This window comes from Apus apus, chromosome 7 (genome assembly GCF_020740795.1).
Source record: "Apus apus isolate bApuApu2 chromosome 7, bApuApu2.pri.cur, whole genome shotgun sequence".
Classification (NCBI taxonomy): Eukaryota; Metazoa; Chordata; class Aves; order Apodiformes; family Apodidae; genus Apus; species Apus apus.
Window position 1 is genome coordinate 22,282,665 of NC_067288.1, and position 19,014 is coordinate 22,301,678.

General features: G+C 57.7%; 2 protein-coding genes across 2 annotated transcripts in view; one reads left to right on the forward strand and one right to left on the reverse strand.

Moving 5' to 3' along the window:
- Positions 1–6,943, reverse strand: part of PIK3R3 (phosphoinositide-3-kinase regulatory subunit 3) — a 77,670-nt gene extending 70,727 nt beyond the window's left edge. Inside the window, exons 1-3 of the mRNA XM_051625166.1 lie at positions 6,562–6,943; positions 2,214–2,309; positions 1,885–1,962 (exon numbers count right to left, since the gene is read on the reverse strand). Of these exons, the coding sequence (XP_051481126.1) occupies positions 1,885–1,962; positions 2,214–2,309; positions 6,562–6,877 (490 nt within the window). The 5' untranslated portion in view covers positions 6,878–6,943. The remainder of the gene's footprint in view (positions 1–1,884; positions 1,963–2,213; positions 2,310–6,561) is intronic.
- Positions 6,944–7,483: 540 nt separating this feature from the next.
- On the forward strand, positions 7,484–18,709 carry TSPAN1 (tetraspanin 1). The gene is made up of 8 exons (XM_051625168.1): positions 7,484–7,569; positions 14,351–14,415; positions 15,626–15,832; positions 16,215–16,289; positions 16,998–17,096; positions 17,477–17,617; positions 18,144–18,227; positions 18,482–18,709. Exons 2-8 carry the CDS (start codon positions 14,359–14,361, stop codon positions 18,533–18,535), a joined length of 717 nt encoding a protein of 238 aa, XP_051481128.1. The 5' UTR covers positions 7,484–7,569; positions 14,351–14,358; the 3' UTR covers positions 18,536–18,709.
- Positions 18,710–19,014: the final 305 nt, after the last annotated feature.

A 19,014-nucleotide genomic window follows, 5' to 3' on the forward strand; every position in this document is an offset into this window, starting at 1 on the left:
CCTGCCCTCCCCAGCCTGATTTGGGCTCCAACCAGGCCTTGAGGAAGCACTGCTGGATCTCTGATCCACAGGAGACTGGGGGGGGAAGGAGGCTGACAAGGCTGGGTTCTGCCGGGATGCTTGGCCCTGGCAGGGACATCATCCCCCATCCTGTTTGCAGAGCATCCCTCTGGCAGGGCTGAACACCAGCCCTTTCAAGCTCAGCACTAGCAAATGTGTGACATGTCCTACCCCTCCAGCCAGCTCCAAGGAACTCCGGCCGTGCCCTGCTCAGTGTTGCCGAGCACATGGGGCAGATCCCTGAGTTGCCAAATAAAAGAGCTTATTTAGGTCTCAGGGCAGATAGGGAGCTTGGGAGCATCGAGTCATTCAAGACTGCTGAGAATTTTTCAGGGCTCTCAAATGGTTTGAAAACCATGAATGCATTTCCCTGCCTGGTGCTGGGTCCTGCAGTGGGAGCAGAAGCCCAGACAGACCCAGCAACTGCTCAGAGTTCCAGCCCAGGCTCCGGCAAAGCCAGTGGGATTTGCCGCCGGGCTTGGGGAGTCTCTTGAGGCTGGGCAGGATTTCAGCAGTGGCCGCTGCGCTGCTGCTGCTGCTGGGGATGCTGCACCGGCTGCGCGGGGGTGACCGGTAACTCCTGCGTGCTCGGAAAGCAAAGCATCCTTCTCGGGCTATTGTCACCGCTCCTGCCCAGCCTGGGCATCGACCCCCAGGGCAGCCGGAGCTGCGGGGACCGATCTCTGGATGCCTTCACCTCATCGGGAGACCAGCTGGGAAATCCGGGCAGGGGGACAAGGCCGTGCGAAAGAGCTTTCTGCTGCTCCTGCCCCAGACGGCAGCGGCGGCTTCCCCGAGGGAAGAGCGGGGGAAAGGCACCGTGCCCCCCCATCATCCCCGGGGGAGCAGGACCCTCCTCGGGCATTGTGTGTTCGGAGCAGCCACGGGACCCCCAGCATCTCCTCTCCCGCATCCCTTCCTCCTGCGCAGCCCCGTCCCCCTCCCGGCGGGGACTCGGCTCCCGGTGCGCGGGGAAGCGATGAGGTCATGTTGCTTAATATAGCGATGTCATCACAGCCCTTCTCCCCAGCAACACGGCCCGCCTGCCGCCGGCTCCCGGCGCTGGCAGAGCCGCCGGTCCCCCCCCCCCCCGTCCCTGCACCGCCGTGCCGGGATGCCGGGCCCAAGGGCGGGGGGGTGGGGGGGACTCGGTGCCAGGACGGGACCGTGCGGGACCGGACCGTGCCTGGTGCCACAGTGCCGCCCGCCGGGCAGCGCGGCCGGCAGGACGGAGATGCTCGACGCAGCGCCCCCCCCCCCCCCCCGATTTAAGCAGCACACATCACATCCCCACATCGCATCCCCAACGCCCCCCCTGCCGCCCCAGCGGTGAATTTAGCAGCGGGGGTGGGGAGATGTTTTTTCTCTCCTCCCCACACCCCTGCTCACGCTTCCCTCCAGTCCTGCAAAACGCTTCCCGCTCTCCCCAAAACAAGGAGCTTTTCATTCCCTTTTTCTTTTTCCCTATAGCACCTACGAGAGCCTTTCTCCCTGCCCCATTTGTCAAATAGAAACCATAGAGGTTTGCAAAAGAAAATATTTTCCTCCCTAAAAATAAATTATATAAAAAAAAAGAGCTTCCTGTGAAGTGACCCAGCCCTGCACCTGCATCCCTCTTGGCAGCATCACATCGGGGTATTGGGGGAGTGGAAAGGGGGTCACATGCAGGCAGGGTCTTACAGGGCTGTAATTAGGGCTGTAATGAGGTCAGAGCCCATAACCCATCCTTGCTGTGTCTGGGCAGCCTTGCTTGCCTGGCAGCTTCCCCTCCTCAGCCCCCTTCCCTCCTGGGGGTAGAGGGAAGGGGACAGCTCTGGCACTTACCTGCCAGAAGTGCCTGCTTCAGCTCAGCATCTCCCAGCACCCCAGATGTGGATCTGTAGAGCATCTCACTGTCGAGACCTGGGGAGCAGCCAGAAGAGAGGGGTCAGTCCTGAGCCCCACATCCTCCCCTCCCAATATAAGGAAGTGGGCAAGGACTGAGACCACCAAGCTCCCTTGCCCTGCCCACACTGTGCGGGTACACACTGGGGTGTGTGGGGAGAGGTGTGGCTCCAGTGATGCTCTCGGGGCATCCCCAGACACGGGCAGGGTGGGTGGTCACACACATGCACCCATGTACACCCATGGATGGACACCATGGCTGCCAGTACCTTGTTTTTCCAGTGCCTCGATGAGTCTGGACACTGTTGGCAGTGCTTGCTCGGGAAGGGTGGGGTGGTCGGTGGGCTCTGCCTGCCCGTGGGTTCCTGTGGTGGAAAGATGAGGAGAAGGGGCTTGGAAACTCCTGCTTGCAGGAATTCCAGTCTCTTGCGTCTGCTGCCCCAGGGCAGCACCAAGCTGCTGCTTTGGCACAGCCACAACCAATATGTCAGCTCACGCACATCCATTTTTAAAGAACTTCTCCCTTATTTTATCCTCTTTTTGCAGTAAGTGACTGTCGGGGGCTCAGCTGCTTGCTGATCTGGCTGGGCATTTGTCCTGCCCGTGGGGAGCATCCCACCCAGAGCGAGGAGACCCTTCAGGCCAAAGTCCCTTCCCCTCCTGCTGTGGCACTGGGAACTGTTGCCTCTCATCACCCACAGCCCTCAGTGGCACCAGACCCATACCCAGCACAGGCACGGCTCCCTGCAGCTCTCATCCACTTGGATTCTCTGGTGTCTATAATAACGTCAAGCACAAGCCCAGGCTGGGCTTAGCCACCCCCTTGGCTGACACAGACCTCTCTTAGTCCTTGAAGAGCCCTTCAGCCAAACATGGCCCAGGCTTCCCACAGCACAAATCCCCAGGTGCTGTTGGCCCCTGGGTTTTATACCAAGGACATCTCAGCTTAGACCCTGCCAGAGAGGAGCAAACCCCCTTCAAGGAGCAGCATTCCTTGCTTCAGGACTCACTGTATCTATCTATCCATCCATCCCTCTGTCCTTATCATTCCAGCTGATAAACCCTTCCTGTGTGGGCCCTAACCAACGGAGATGCTGGCAGTGCAGTGCTGGGATTCCACCTCCCCTCTCATTAGTGGCCTTGAACCCCCATGGGAAGGTGGTGGGCAGGGGCTGCCATCAGCTGCAGAACATCAGAGCTGCATGTGAGCACCAGTGTGTGGATGGCATCTGGAAGGGCTGATGTACCAAGAGATCTTTTCCCAATTTGTATGGCAAATGGATCTGTTCTGTTGGAAATATATTAAAAATGTATAGCAAATTAAATAAAGCCTAAGTGTGACTTTTTCCCCCCAGTGAGGTGCACTGCTGTCCACTTCCCTTGTTAGGTTCATTCTCTCTTTAGTTTTTGCTGCCTGGCAGGAGGCAGGGAGCTCACATGTGAAGCCAAGAAACCCATTACAATTTTAAGGAATGAAAAAGACAAAAAAAATAAATAGGGACTTTGCCTTCAAACATAAACCACAACCTGGCTGCAATAGGTGGATCCAGGCTCTGATCTTGGCTGCTCTGGTGTTCCCTCTTTGGAACAGGGAGGAATACAAACCTCCTGCTCATGGATGGCTGATCAGGTCCCAGAGCACACTGTGACCCTCGAGCCCTGCAAGAGGGTCCCCTCTGCTGCCTGATGGTGTGTGGGTGCCTGGGGTGGGAACGGTGAAGATTTCAGGGTTTATAGCAAAGGACACGGCTGGGAGGCCACGGAAAATGTCTCCACTGCACGAGTGCTTTTTTAGATAAGGAAAACTGGGCTTTGGCCTCCAAAGTGATGGCCTAGGGAAAAGGTGGTGACTGCACATAATAACTGTCTCTTTCTCCTTGCTGGAAACAGCAGGAATGGCCCTGAACTCAAGTTGGAGCTTTAACCAGTGCTGTCCTCACAGGCGCCAGGCTGGACTCCAGCATCCTGACGCACTGCTCAGCTCCAGCCCCAGGTGAAGTAGAGATGGTGCCTCATGGTGGTGATGCCCCCTGGAACAACCAAGCAGGGATAAAATAGCTGCTGAGCTCTTGGGGAGTCCCCTGAGACCTGGACCCCCTGCAGATCCATTTTTTAGGATGTGATTACATTTTAAAAAGACCATTTATCCTTGCAGAGCCAGCCCTGGCTCCAGGCTAGGAAATGCAGTGTTTCTCTCCCATTTAGGGCTTCCTCAGTGGCTTCATCCTGCTCAGGGTGTCCCTGGGCTCAGTGACCACCAAGGGCATGAAGGGTGGTAAGCTGCTGTCACAGAAAAATAAGTAATGGAGTGGCCAAAACCAGTGTCCCTCAAAACCTCCATCTGGGAATGGACGCAGTATGGGAAGAATTTTCCAAAAAAAGAAAAAGAAAAAAGGTGTCTTCTCTTTAAGATGATTCTGAAGATTTTTACTCTAAGGGAAACCCTATCAGCTGGGAGGTTTGGGTTTAAACTGACATAAAACAGTACACACTGCTCTGCTGCTGCAGAAAGAAGTGGTGGAGGGCCACAAGGGTCCCACACACCCTGGCATTGCCCCAGGAAAGGCACCCACAGAGGGACACCACAGCAAGGCATTGGAGAGGCAGCACCAAATGTCCCTATGGATAGTGGGGATGGACACAAGGCCATGGCCAGAGCATCTCCTGCAGATGGCAGCACCCTCCCCAATCTACCCCCAAACCCTGATTTTAGTGGGTTTTTACCTATTAAAAAAAAAGTTGCACTTCTAAAAATATTTTGATTTATCCCTTTGAAGAAGCACATGCAGCACTGAGCCTCCTGCATTGAGACCTTCCACATGGGCCAGGCTCTCCAGCCAGGCTGCACTTGCTGCTGGAGATGTGCCTTGATCTATGGGGCATCACCACATCCCTGACAGCTGTGGTCCTTGGGGACATCTGCCAGCCCCTTGGAGAGAAGCCCATAGCACCCCCTGCAGGGGGCAGGTGCAAGGCAATGGTGATGGGCAGCAAGGGCAGAAACAAGGAGGTGGCTTCATGCTTCTCACTGGTGAAAAGGGCTGGAGACCCCTTAGTTCTGCTCCTGTCTGACCCCAGTTGGCCACAGTACAGCACTGAGTTTGCTAGGGCTCTGCCTGCAAAAACAGCCAGGGACAGAGGGATCCTCACACACCAGTGAGGGAAGGGGGCTCAACTCCCCCAATCTGGCACAGTAAAGACTCCCAAAAAGTGGTCTCCTCCCTCCTGCAAAAGCACAATATAACTGCTCATTGATCCTCACCAGCACTGCTGGGACTGTGGCTGCCTTGGCACACTCAGAGCATTGGCTGGGGACAAGAACCCATGTTTTGAGGAGGCAGAGGGGAGTTCCACTATTCTTCTCAGGCTGTTGAGAAGGGGGTCAACAGCAGGATCAACATGACAATCCCACACACGGTGATAGATGTTGTCAGGGGAAGGAGTTGCCCCACACCAGCTGTGTCCTTCTGTGCTCAGCCCAGGTGGTCCCCACCCTCTTAAGTCACAGTGGCAAAGGGGCCTTGAGCCCTATTTTGGAGAGAGATTGACACATCAGCAGATGCCCCTCTAAACCCAGGGCCACGGTATCTCTGATGCCTAGCCAGCCCAGGAGGGAAACAGCCTCGCCAGTTACTACATCTGGTCCCAAGCTGGGCAAGGAGGGTGCCCAATGCACCAGGCCAGCAGCCAGGCAGGCTGGGGTAGTGACAGCTCAAGGCTGCACCGCTCTTTCTGCTCCAGGCCCACAGGGACAGCACTTACTCTCCATCACATCCCAGAAAAGGAGAGCATCACAGCTTTGGCTGGGGTTGCTGGGTCGCTCATAGCTGGAAGAGGGGTTTCTTACTGTTTTTTTCAGCCTTGGTACATTACGTAAGTGCTGCGAAACCCCTCCCAGCCCCAGCGCACTCGGCCATGGTACGTGGTGAGGGCAGAGCCAGCTGCATGAGCCCGGCAGAGAAAAGGCTGGAAGCTCTGGAAGTTCTTGGAAGGGCCCTGCTGAATATTGCACCCCCCCATACTCCCCCTACCCCCCCCCCAGCACTGTGCTGCAGTCCTCTGGGGATGGAGGAGACCCCGGGGACTAACCCCACTGCCTGCCAAGATTGTCCCCTGTCCCAGCTTGTACAAAGTGACAGGGAGGCTGGGAGCTGGCGGGGGGCCAGCGCTCGCCCAGGCACCGAGAGCAGCCAGAATCGGGTGCTGCAGTGGTGGGGAGAAAAGCAGGTGGAAAAAGAGGTCCCCGGGGATCCCCATGGGGCCTTCTGCTCCTCTTTGGTGGGTCAAAGGGTTCCTGCATCTCTTCTCACAGACAGGGACCCTCTTGGACACACTATGCTGGCACAGCAGCCAGCCTGGGATGCTGGTGAGGAGCAATCCCTGCAGCATGTTCGCCTGGTGGTGTGAGCAATACCCTGGGCACCCCCTGCTCCTCCTGCAGCTGCCTTGATGCACCAGGGCAGCAGATATTCCCAGGGCAGCTCCTCCTTCCTCTGAGGATGGATCCCCACCAGACCACCCCAAACGCAAGCATCCGCCTGGGCTCCCCACCACCCTTGCACCTTGCAGGGGACACCCACCCAGGGGCTTCCACCTTCCCACTCGCCCAGCACTCACCCCAGGGTGGGGGGGTTCCAGCAGGTGGTGGGGGCAAGGGCCGCGGCCTGGCCTTGGTGGTGGCAGTGACGATGCGTGTGGGACCCAGGTACTCCACGTAGGTGCCGGGGAAGTTTCCACGCTCCTTGGTGCGCTCGTTGAGGCCATGGAGCCAACCCTGGGGGCTGCGCTCGTCCCCGTCCTTGTAGTCGGGGCTGCTGAGCAGCCCGGCCCTGCTGACGGTCAGCACATCCCCGGGGCACAGTGCCAGGTCCTCTTCCCGGTCCTTCTGGTACTCGTAGAGAGCCCGGTACTGCAGCCCATCCGAGGAGGCCATGGTGACAGCGTGGGTCACACTGCCCAAATCCAGCTGGGCATCGGGGGCCTGGGGCGCCCGCACGGGGCAGGTATGGTTGGGCTGGGGTGGGACGGGAGGGCTCCCTTCCCTGCGCCGCAGAGCAAATATCTCAGGGCTGGAAAAATCTCCACGTAGGAGAGTGGCTCCCAACCCCTCCAGCCCCAAAGTCACTGCGGAGCCACCTTGGTGCCTGGTGCTGGCAGCACGGGCTCAGGCGTGGGCAGGGAGGCTTTGAATCTCCAGGGCAAATGGAGGGGAGCTAATGAGGCTAATCGGGGTGCTGGGTACAAACGGTCTCTCCTCTTCTCAGCCTGGTCTCACCCGCACCGTGCTGGGGACATCCCCCCGTCTGCCAGAGAGAACAGGAGCACGTTAGCCACCAAACCACTACCTCAACCCCAATCCCCCCTGACCCCAGCCTCCCGTCAGCGGGGAGAGCCCAGCAGCTCCATCAGCTCCTGCTGCCCGGGGAGCTCCCGCCAGCGGGGCCCGACCACTGCACGCAAGGAAAGTACCGGCAAGAGTCTGGAAAGTAGGGCAAGAGATCACACCACGGGCTTTTAAAATAGACGTATGTGCCGAGAAACCTCCCGCTGCACGCAGCTCCCTTCCAGCAGCTCCATCCCAGCACCTCTGCACAGACCCAGTAGATGAAGACATCGGATTTCGGGGTGGGTTTGGGTCTTTCTTCTTCCTTCCTTTTTTGGGGGTGGTGCATTTTAAATGTTCCTCCAAGAACGACACCTTCCCCGGGGGAGGTGTGTGTGGGGGGAATGTGCCCACCCGCTGCCCCCCAGCTTCCCGCAGGTCCCCGTGAAGGAGGGAGGGATAGAGGAATAGATGGATGACGACCAGCAGCCGCGGGGCCGTTCGTCTGTCTGTCTATCCCCCCCGACCACTCTCCCCCAAGCCTTACCGGGCTCGGCGGCTCTCCCGGCAGGAGCGGAGAACGGGAGCGGAGCCGCGCTCCGGCGGTGATGTCAGCGTCCCTCCTCCTCCTCCTCCCCGGTAGCCGGGCGTCCCCCCCGCCGCAGCGCCGCGGGGAGGGGGGGAGGACGGGACGCCCGGCTACCGGGGAGGGGGGGAAAAACTGTAGGAGGTGGATGATTTCATCTCCAGATGCAGCATGTCTGCCTCCCCTGTGAGATGGAGACCCCCCCACCCCATCTGTGGGTCTCCATCCATCCTTAGGGATGCCAAAGGACAGGGTAGAACAAGCACCCCATCCCCCCCACCCTGTACCCCCCTCAGCTCTCCCTGCCCCAGCACCCAGCCTACCTCATCCCTTAGCTGGCATCAAAAACACCCGTAGGACAGGCAGGAGCTGCCATGGAGAACCCCAGCCCAGGGATGCTCCAGTTCTTTGCTCTACACCTGAGCATTCAGGTAGAAATATTGCCCAGCCCTGGGGTAACAGCTGGGCACCCCGTAAAACAGCAGAGGGTGATGCCCTGAGAGCCCACACATGTGGTGAGGCTCCTTAAAAATTAACACAGCATCAGTTAAGGTACAGCAGGGCATAGAACTTGGAGGGGACTGACAGGGCTCACATGGAAAGGGCCAAGCTCAGCCACAGCAGGGACATGCCCATCACCAGCCCACAGCAACAGCAGCATGGTTGCATGCAACAAGAGCATCAGTTCTCAGCTCACTTCCACAGGGGGACACCCATGCTATAGGTACCTCTGCCCTGTGCTGGTTCATGTCTCCATTAATCTCAGCATATATACACTGTCCCAATATTTCATTGTTTGTGAGGCTCAAGGAGGTCAATGTGACATTCCCAGAAGTCCAGAGGCTTGGGGTGGATTTTTTTTTTTAAATCCTTGCTTCTCACCCTGACTTCCCCAATCTTAGCAACTGTTCCTTGTCTTTACTGCAGGTTGGCCATCCTAAAAATAGATGGTACCTAAAACATGAGCTCTGGGAAATTCACACTGGCTGAATCCAGGCCAGCACTGGAGCAGTGCAGGGGTAGCACAAGGTCCAAGGGGGAACCCCAGGTGTTGGGGAAGGGCTGGGAAAACAGGGGGAAACAAGGCACTGAGGCCAGAGCAATTCTGAAGATGTGCAGCCATTCTCACCCATAATTTCAGCAAACATCCCTCTCCTTTCCCTGCAGCATGTGGCTTGACCATGCAGGGCAGCAGCATCCCTGCTGAATCCCTGAACCCCTGATGAATCCCAGAGGATTTATCTCCAGTTGCATTTCCCTGAGTGGCTCACAGCCCCCACTGCCCAGCCACTGGCTTTTGAAGACTAAAAGGGTCCCACTCCTGCTGGCACCACACTGCTGGGATGGAACCAGAGTTGCTCCTGGCTACTGCCTGGCTGCAAAGAGCCCAACATTACCCTTCCCTCACATCCTGCTTTCCTAGTCATGTTCTATGTCCCACAGGGCTGAGCACTGAGCCAGTGCTCTAGGGGCTGTCTGGGGAAAAGCAAGGATGTGTTTTCCTCTGGGAGGGGGATTATGGCTGGGGAGGCTGGTGGGTAAATCACCAACTGCTGCTACCATCCATCCTACCCTACGATCAACCCTACATACAGGCCAGAAATTAACACAGTCCCAGGGCTCTGGGGCAGAGAAATACTTTGGCATGACACCCACCATCTCCTCTTCCCAAGCTGCTGAGTAGGATCCCCTCACATCCAGCAGCTCTCATCACCCCTTTCTGATGTAGGTCAGGATCCTCAAACCCTCTCTTCTGGAACCCAGTTCCATTTTCCCCCCCAACCCTGAGCACCACCCTAGCCCTCCCCAGCAAGGCTGGCCCCTGTCCCAGGGCCCTACCTCATTATTTGTCTCCAGAATGCTCCACACCCCAGGTGCACTGCAGCAGGGTCATTCCCAAACCCCTCCCACCCTGAGGTGCCACTCACCCCCTATATACCCACCACACCACTAACCCCTCACCTTGCTCCAGTCCCAAAGGAGGTGGGTACAGCCTTTAGGGTGGGCAAAGAGCCCCCAGACAACACCCCATGAAGAAGTGAAAGGTGCCTCAGGCCTTCCCTGCTATTTATGGAGCAAGCAGAGGTGCTGCCTATCAGGGCCCTGATTAGCTACAGATCCTTCCTCGTTTTCCTAATGAGCAGCACTCATTGCAATGAGATTTTTGACTTGGCTGGCTGTTGCTCTTCTGCCAGGTGTGTGGGAGGAGGCATCCTTGCACCCCATGTTCCCCTTCAGGCCCCCCTTTGCTCACTGTCCACACAGCCCAGGATGGGCAATAGTGAGGAGTGGGACGTATATCCTTGCTGGGGTCCCATGCCCTGCTTGCAAGCTCCTTTCCTCTTGTGGCTGGATGGACAGCCCTTGGTGGGAGCATCTCCAGAGGATGCTCACCAGCCATCTGCCCCATCCTTCCCAAAGCATCAGGGGCAGCTCTGCTGCTCCCCTCTTTACTTTGGGGGCTGCCAAGTGCCGTCCAATCCAGCCCTGAGATGAGCTGGCCGTGCTTGCCCTTTGCTTCCTGGCAGTGGCTGGGGGAAATTAGCCACATGGCTGCAAATAAATAGAGCATAAATGGAGTTGTTAACATGCCCAGCTAGAGTAAGTGTGGAGTAAGAAGCTCAGCCCTTCCCAGCTGGGGAAATCAGAGAGAAACAATGTTTGATTTTTGCTGACTTTTCAGAGTCAGCTTTTTTTTGTTTCATCTCTGTTTCCCCCCTTTGAAGGGGCCCACCTTTTGCTTTCTCTTAGCTTTAGGAGCAGGAAAACTCCCTCTCTTGGTTTTCTCTCGGGGTGCCCAGGAGTGAGCTCTGGCCTCTGTGGGTTTTGATTTAGGAAGAGCCAAGTGCTTCTTCAAACAACCTCCCGGCGTGGTGCCCGCGGGCAGCCGGGAGCAGCTCATTCCCACAGCTGCCCAGCTGGGATGAGGGTGTGCTGAGCCTGGGGAGGGAGACACTGGGAAAAGCCTGAGGAACATAAGGAAAGGCTTGGGGCACAGCCCGGGGCTGGTACTGGGGCTCTTTCCTGTACATCTCCGTAGGGTTGAAGCTTCACAGCATGGCAGGTGCCAGGAGAGACTGCTGTGCCAAGCAGGGCATCCCAGCACTGCACCAGGGACTGAGAGCCCCTCAGCACCACCTCCCTGGGTGCCATCACACCCTTGCACTGAGCCCCAAGCTGGGCCTGGTCCCACACCCTAACCCATGGTGGGAGAAAGCTCCATCAACCAGCTGTCCCCATCCATCCTCACTGGCGAGACAACGGTGAAGGCTTCACAGCCCAGAGCATCAGCACTCGGGCATGGGCTTGTCCTGACTTGACCCCACAGCACAGCCCTCCACATCCCCAAACCTGCCCAGCTCTGCTCGACAGCAGCTGGTGCCTCTGCATGGCTCTTGTTAATTAATTCGGGAGGGATTTACCCGCCCGGACACATGTGAGAAACAAGAAAACCTTCTGTGGAGGGGCCTTGGCACCCAGCCGGTGGCACGGCAGGCATGGGGGGAACACGCTGCGGGGGGTAAATACATGGGGAGAAGTTCAGCCTGACACACAAGCAGGGAGATGTAACTGAGCCCCTGTTTAATTGCATTAACACACAGCTAGGAACAGCATCACTATTCAAATAGTTTACATAAGGTGCAGGACTAGATCCTTATCCCAAGGGGATGCACTGCTGGGACATGCTTGCAGCCCCCACTTATCACCCCTGTGTTCACACCCTGGGCTCTGCATGGCACAAATGCTGGCACCTGACGGGGCAGTCCCCTTTTGTGGGATTGAAGTTGTGGTTTTGCACATCGGCACGGAAATGTGGAAGGTTCCCCCAAGGAGGGAGCTGCAGCCACGGGGAAATCGGTGTGATGTCACTCCTTATTCTCTTCCAGGATAGGGGAATTGGTGGTTTCCCCAGTTCTCAGGCCAAAATGCTTTGACCCCTTTCAAAGCTGAGAACAAAAATATTTCATTTTCAAGATGTCAAAAACTTTTGGCTCCTGAAGATTTTTATTTCTCCCCAGGAGGGGGGAAGTGATGAATTGAGCACAAATTTACAACATTCATTAAGTTCTCTCCACAAGTCCTAAGCCAGGTTCATCTCTGGCACACTGCAGTGTGTCCATCCATCCACCGCTGTTCAGGCAATTGGACACTGGACAGACAGCAGGACAGATGCTGTCACCCCAAAACATGCACGTGAAAGCCTATTGCTCAGTGCAAGACACTGTGGCAGGATCCTGACACTGGCCACGTGCCTGGCTCCTGCACTCCCTCAGGCATGGGCTAGCAGCTGCGCTGGGGACAGAGGACCTCGAAGGTGACCACTTATGGCCACTTCCCTGGTCTCAGACTCCCTGAGCCAGGTTGCTGGAGAAGAGCCATCGTACCCAAGTCCAGGTGAGAGGCAATTCTGTGCTCCAGGGAAGGATGGCTTGGGGTCCAATTGGGCTGTGTGCAGAGACAGGAAAAGCAAGGAGGTGACAAGACCCTGCTGGTCAGGAGGGACATGGGAATGTCACCAGGCTTGTCCTGCTGTGGTCAGGCCTTCGTGAAGAGCCGGCATATCCAGCTGTGGCTCCCTAATGTGGCTTGGGTGGGTGATGCTGGGGAGCTGCCAAAACCCAGGCTGTAGTACCAGGTGCTGGAGAAGCAAGTGGAACAGCCATAGCTTGTCCATGGTTTTCCCTGGGGCTGGGAACACTTGGGAGTGAGACAGACTATTTACATATTTGCCAAAAATTATTTTTGGGGTGAGGAGATTATGTGCAGTGAATAGGGTCAGGTTGGGATGTGACAGCTTTTGGGAGAGGGCCAACATAATGGGGGTCCTAATTCACATCTGGGGGGAAGTGGTCCCTCTTCAGGAGAGGGATGAAGGCTCATCCCCTCCCTCTGAGTGGCTCTGTGGAAGCCATGGGTGGGCAGCTGCTGCAGAGAAGGGCTGGGACAGCAGGCAGCAAGGGGGAAAGCTCCAGCACGGGTTACATGAATACCCAGGGTGCCTGGGAGGATTGCAGGCTTCCCCCAAATACCACTGGAGCCTAATGGGGCTGACTTCATCCTGCTGAAATGTATCATTATGGCCAGGCAGGGAATTTGCTGTGGGGTTCTGGGGGAGCTGGGTGTGGGGCAGAGCATGCCAAGCATCCAGACCCCGTGTTTGCTGCCTGCTGTTGCAAGATGAGGGCTCCTGGCCTCCTGCGTGGCTCCTCAGTTTGGTGACAAGCAGAAGGGACACACAGTGGGTGCTAGGGTGGAGATCAACACAAGCCCCTGCCCCATCCTGGATGGGCACGGACCAACCTGATGCTCAGACCTGGGGTCACAACATCCTCCCATGTGCTGCTTGGCTCCCTGCTGCAGCCCCCCTCCATGGGAAACCAGCCCTGTTCCCAAGCATTATTTCAGAGATCACTTTTGGCAGCCCTTAGGCAATGGCAGGTCTCTGCCGACCTGCTCCAGCCCTGGCATCTGTTACAGCCGTCGCTGTCCTCTCCCGCCGTCACCCTCCCCCGGCCCCGCAGCGAAAATCTGCCTCCCCGAGCAACAGTTAGGGACGGCCCGAACAGCCCGGGCTTTTCCTTTGCTGTTGTCCCCTACCCTCCTCTGCCCGCTTCCGTTTTGGTCCAAGAGGTTGAAGCTTTGGGTTTTGGAGAGATCTCTGCCCGAGCAGTCCCGGGCGGTGGGGCCAGCAGCGCAGCCCCCCAGCACGGCCCTTGGAAGATGGGGTGACTCAACAATGGTCGCGCCGGGAGTGGGTGGCGGGGGGGGGGGGCTGTGACCCGTGGGGACACCCGTGGCTGGAAAATCCCAAGCACAGCGCCCAGCACCGCTGCCGAGCACCTGCGCAGGAGGGCGGCGGGGCGGTTCTGCAGCCCCCGCCCGGACTGATATCGTCGCCCCTCAAAGTCCCCATCCCAGGGGTTCCAGCCTCCTGCTCCGCGTGGCTCTGTCGGGTGGGGACCCAGCGAGGACACAGGGAGGAACGCACGGGCCCCGTGAGGGCTGTCAGCTCACAGGGGGATCGGGGACATCATCTCCCCCACCCCACGCCGAGAGGCCGGGGCGATGGGCGCGGGCAGCAGCCGGCCGGGCTACCCGCGTCCCCCGGGGCCGGTGGATCCGACGGCAGAGGGCAGCAAGCCACCGGGCACCCAGGGACACCCCGGAGGTTGGCCCAGGCGGGGGCCGGGCCGGGGGGCGGGGGGCACCGGCGGCGGAGGCGGAGGCGGCCCCGGGGCCGCGCCCGCTTTAAAGGGAGGAGGCGGCGGGTCGGGGGCGGCAGAGCGGCTGGGGCGGGTTGGGGCTCTGAGGTCTGATCTCCACTCAGGTAGGCTGGGCTCGGCAGTTTCGGGTAGTGTGACCCTCGTTGGTTCCCCCCCCGCGCCTGTGAGGACCTCCTAAACTCCCCTGGAGGGGGGCTAAGCCCTGCTGACAGCAGGGCAGTGGCTGTGTTGGGCTGGGGGCTCCCCCTGATAACTTCTCTCTGCTCTCCCCAGGCGCAAAGATGGGGTGCTTCACCTTTATCAAGGTTATGATGATCCTTTTCAACCTGGCCATATTTGTAAGTCCACCCCAGCTGCTGTCCCTGCCCGCGGCAGCACAGGGAGGGGGGTGCAGAGGGGTGGGCCTGGGCAGCCCCCTCATCTGTCCCGGGAACCTGGGGTGAGGGGCTGGAGTCTGTGAAAGCAGCTCCTGGGAAGCACCTGCAGCTGGACATGGGCCCAGTGAAGCCCACTGGTGTGGGCTGCCCCTTCATGCCCCTTTCTATGAGGTGTGTGTGGGAGGGTGTGTGGGCAGTTGGGTGTAGACAGGACTTGTGCTCCTGGTGGGGACTAAGGTCTGGTCTCTTGCCCCAGGCTAAGGACTAAAGGCTGGAGCTTGTGGGAGTCTCCTGCTCCAGGGGTCTGTCCAGCTCTGGCCAAAGCCAATGGGACAGTGCTGGGCTCTGGGGACAGTGGCTGTTACATCAGCCACCCATGTCCCTCCTTGTGCTGAAGCTCTGGCAAGGGGTGCTGTTTGCCCCAGAGCAGGGGGGTTTGCTGGGTTCCTGCTTGGGAGGGCTCTGCCCTCTGTAAGGGAGCAGCCCATGTGTGCAGGGGTGACCTGTGGTGTTGGAGGTCTCCAGAGCACACCCAGCCTTTGCGCTCACCCAGGACAGAGGGTGGTGGAGCTCCTTTGTGCTATGCTGGCTCTGCAGGAACATTGGAGCCACCTGGAAGTGGGTATGATGGGTTATAGCCTTGGGAAGGGGGGTTACAGAACCTCCAGGCTTGGCCTGGTGCAAATTCCCTCCTTAAAGCTCCTACCAAGACTTAGGACTGGTGGGTGGGGGGCAGCGCTGGGGCAGCCTGGAGGCAGCTTTGAGGTCTGTGGCTGGGGGCTGCTCAGCTGCTCCCCAGGAAGGAGGAACTTGTGACAGGGTGATGCTGGCCAGTGTCTGAGCTGCCCATGTGGGCCTCTCTGGGGTCAGGGGATGGCAGGTAGCACTTGGCTGGGGGTTTCTGCCCTGCTGCTGGCACCAAAACCCCTTGAGCTGGGCAAGGGGGCAGCTGTGATACCACAGCTGGGTGTGCTGGTCATGGGGTGTGTTTTGGGGTAGTGACCCATCCAGCTGCCCCAAGGATGTGGTGGCAACAGCCTGAGCTGCCCTCTGTGGCCACAAAGTCTTGCTCTGGCATGGTGAAAACTTGGGGAAGAACACCTGTGCCAGAGTCTTCCCAAATTTCGGGTTTCTGCCTGCCTGGGAGCTGACATGATCCTTCTCCCCCCAGCTCAGTGGCGGGACCCTCCTGGGAGTTGGCATCTGGGTCACAGTGGATGAAAAGTCATTCCTGGATGTATTTGGGGCGCTGTCTTCTAGCGTCCTGCATGTTGTGAATGTGAGCTACTTCCTCATCGTCATTGGTGCCATCCTGCTGGTGATTGGTTTCCTTGGGTGCTGTAGTGCCCAGAAAGAGAGCAAGTGTCTCCTGATGGTGGTATGGACTTGACTTATCATCTTACCAAGCCTCATTTAAGCTGGGTCTCTGATGGGGGAGATCTGAGGGACAGATTTCTTTGTGGAGATTTGCTCCTTGGGTGCTTCCATGGGGTGGAAGGATGGGTGGAAAGGCAGTGCTGGATCCACAGTCTGCTGAGGACAAGGCTGAAAGGAAGCAGAAGCTGGTGCTGAGCACAGGTTTTTCTTGGAGCGTGTCCAGAGAGGTCAGTCACATGCAGACAGAGGGTTGGAGGACCCCAAGGTTGTGCTGTGTCTGCCTCGGAGCAGAGCTGAAGACAATGAGATAGGGCTTGAGCTCTGAGGTATGATTCTGTGGCCCTTGGTCCTGCTTTGACATCCTTTCCCTTGCTGTATTCTAGTTCTTCTCAGTGATGCTGATCATCTTCATTGCTGAAATTGCTGCTGCTGTGGTGACCTTGGTCTACACAAATATTGTGAGTGGCGTATCTGAGTCTTGGGTTGGGCTAATCTGGGACTTGTTTTACTCCTTGGGAAAACAGGAGACTTTGGCGGGGCTGGCAATGCTGTCCTTGGATAGGGAAGCTGAGAGGTGGGCACTGCTAAGGGGTCCTGGTCCCTGCTGGCACCAGCTATGTGGGCAGTGAGGCTGGAATGAGGGTGGAGGGAACAGGGATTCCCATTGCCCTGAGGAAATGAGGGCTTGGTACAAGTTTCATCTACTTCTTTGAGCACATGTAGTCTAGTACCAGCTGGGGCTTGAGACCTCTCCACCTCTGATGGTAGGAGCCACATAGGAGAGGAAGTCCCTCATGCTGAGCAAACTCAACCCCTATTAGGCACCCAAGAAACCACCTGGGAAGAAAGGTGGCAGCTCCCACCCTCATGGGCTTTGCTTCATTAGGCACAGGAGAAGTCAACCGCAGGGCAAGCGTCATTCCTGGCTCCCTGGGTTATGCTTATCAGATGACTCACTGGCCATGAAGTGGCCTTGGTGCCAGGAGGCATTGGTTAGTGGGGAAGGGGCCAAGCTGGCTTTGGGACAAAGGGATGCAGTGTGATGTGCTTCTGGCCATGGTAGGACTGGTTGGTCTCCTCATGGGCTGAGACTAGTATGAGGGCTCTTGGCTCTGTGGTGCTCCCCAGGATCTTCTCTGATGGTGTTTCTCTGCCTCTTCTTCCAGGCAGAAACGCTGCTGAAGTCTGTGGTGACCCCTCTCCTTCAGAAGAAGTATGGGAGTGATCCAATTCTCTCAGAGAACTGGAATGAGACCATGAAAGAGGTGGGCTGACCCTTTGGGCCCCCAGCTGTAGGTCAGGATGCTCCCAGCACAGGCTTGGTGTTGCCCACCTGGGTGGGTCAGCAGGATGGGGATGAAGACGTTGTGGTCCTGGATGTGCAGAGCTATCGCCACACCGTGGCTTCCCAGCTGCCTGGGACCTACCCACTTAGGATCTAGGTGCCCCTTTGTTGGGGTGAGAGCTGTACATGCTGTAGAGTGGGGCAAAGTCCTGATCCCAAGAAAGCCCTCGTGCATCTTTCCCAGAGCTGGGTTGAGCCGGGTGACCCCCTCTATGGGCCAGTGGGATCCAGGCTGTGTTTGACCCAGGAGAGAGACCTGCAGTGATGCTCTCCCCTTCCCTTCATCTCTGTCCCTCCTAGCTCAAATGCTGTGGCCTGAATAACTACACAGACTTCACCGACTCCCCCTGGTATAAGGAACACAACGGCACCTTCCCGAGTACCTGCTGTAAGGACCTGCAGCCCTGCACCTCCGTCCTGGCTGCACAGAAAAATGTCACGGTACGGATGCTCCAGTGGCTCCTGCCTTCTGGCAGAGCCTGGTTTGGGGTGACCTGGCACAGGGCTCTGGGCATGGTGGTCCCGTGGGCTTTAAGTCCTGGGAGATGCTGTGGTGGCCTTGGCTTCTCCCTGGTGGAGACAAGTAGAGCTGCTACCAGCCCTACAGGGAGCTCTGCAGCAGGGTGGAGTGCCCAGAGCTGAGCATCAACCCAGGCATCACTGTGCCTTTTTGGGTGACTTTCTTCCCTCTTCCTCTTCTTCACCCACAGTACTGTGCTTTGGCCTGAGGTGTGGCTGCTAGTTAAAAGGGAGTTCACTGAAGGAAAAAAAAAAAAAAATCAGTAAAAATAACATTAGCTTAATCCTGGCTCAAACCAGGACAGTGGCTGAGATGAATTGCTCCCTGAAGTCCCCAGATCTCCTCCATGGCCGTGCAGCAACTATACCTTCCTTTTTGGGAATGCTGCTTCCCAACAGTCAGGGGTTTGCTGCCTCATGTCCTCCCCTGTGTGGTTGCCTCTTGCAGGGTTGTTTCAGGCAGATTGTGCAAGAAATCAAGACTCATGGAGGTGTGGCAGGTGGTGTGGCAGCTGGCATTGCTGCCCTGGAGGTGAGTGCCTGAGCATTATTGTGCTGCCTCCTCCTCCTTGCACCTGGAGGTGGGTGGTGGGGCTAGGACCAGACTAGGTGGCTGAGGGGCTGCAGCCCCATGAACTGTCCCAGGGTGGCTACTGAGCCTTCTTCCCTGGGGACACCCAGCTCTTTCTCCTTGGGTGTGCTGAGGGTGGGTGCTATGGGCTGTGACCCAAACCTGTTGCTGGGGGTGATACTTGGAAGGGCTGACTTGCCTCTTGTCACCCACAGGTTGCAGCCATGGTGGTTTCCATGTACCTGTACTGCCAGCTGGATCAGAAGTGACCCCAGGAGGATGATCTGTGCCCCCCTGCCATGCTGGGGGGGGCAGGGGGCACCCCATTGCTCCTTGGACCTGTGTTCCTGTGCACTGTGATTTACAGCTGTGTTCTGATCTACCGAGCTGGGATCTGTAGAGTTTGTCTATATTTTTGTACTGATGTGGCACACGGGGCCGGTACATGGAAACTTTTTTTGGGGGGAGGTGGATGGGGTGGGGTGTTTGAAGGGGGGGAAGCTGCTTGATCTGTTAGGGAGACAAAGTGGCACGGGCTGATCAGGGCTGCTGATCCAGCAGTGGCATAGGGATGTCTTGATTAAACCCTTGCAGGCATGTACTATACCCTTTCCCATGCTGTCCCCATTGTGTCCCTGTGCAGGGGCTGGCAGGGCAGGGGGTTGGTGCTGGGGCTGCTCTGTGTCCCATGCATTACTCCAGTGAACTGGGGTCCAGCTAAGGTGCTGGAGGGGGGCAACTGCACCCT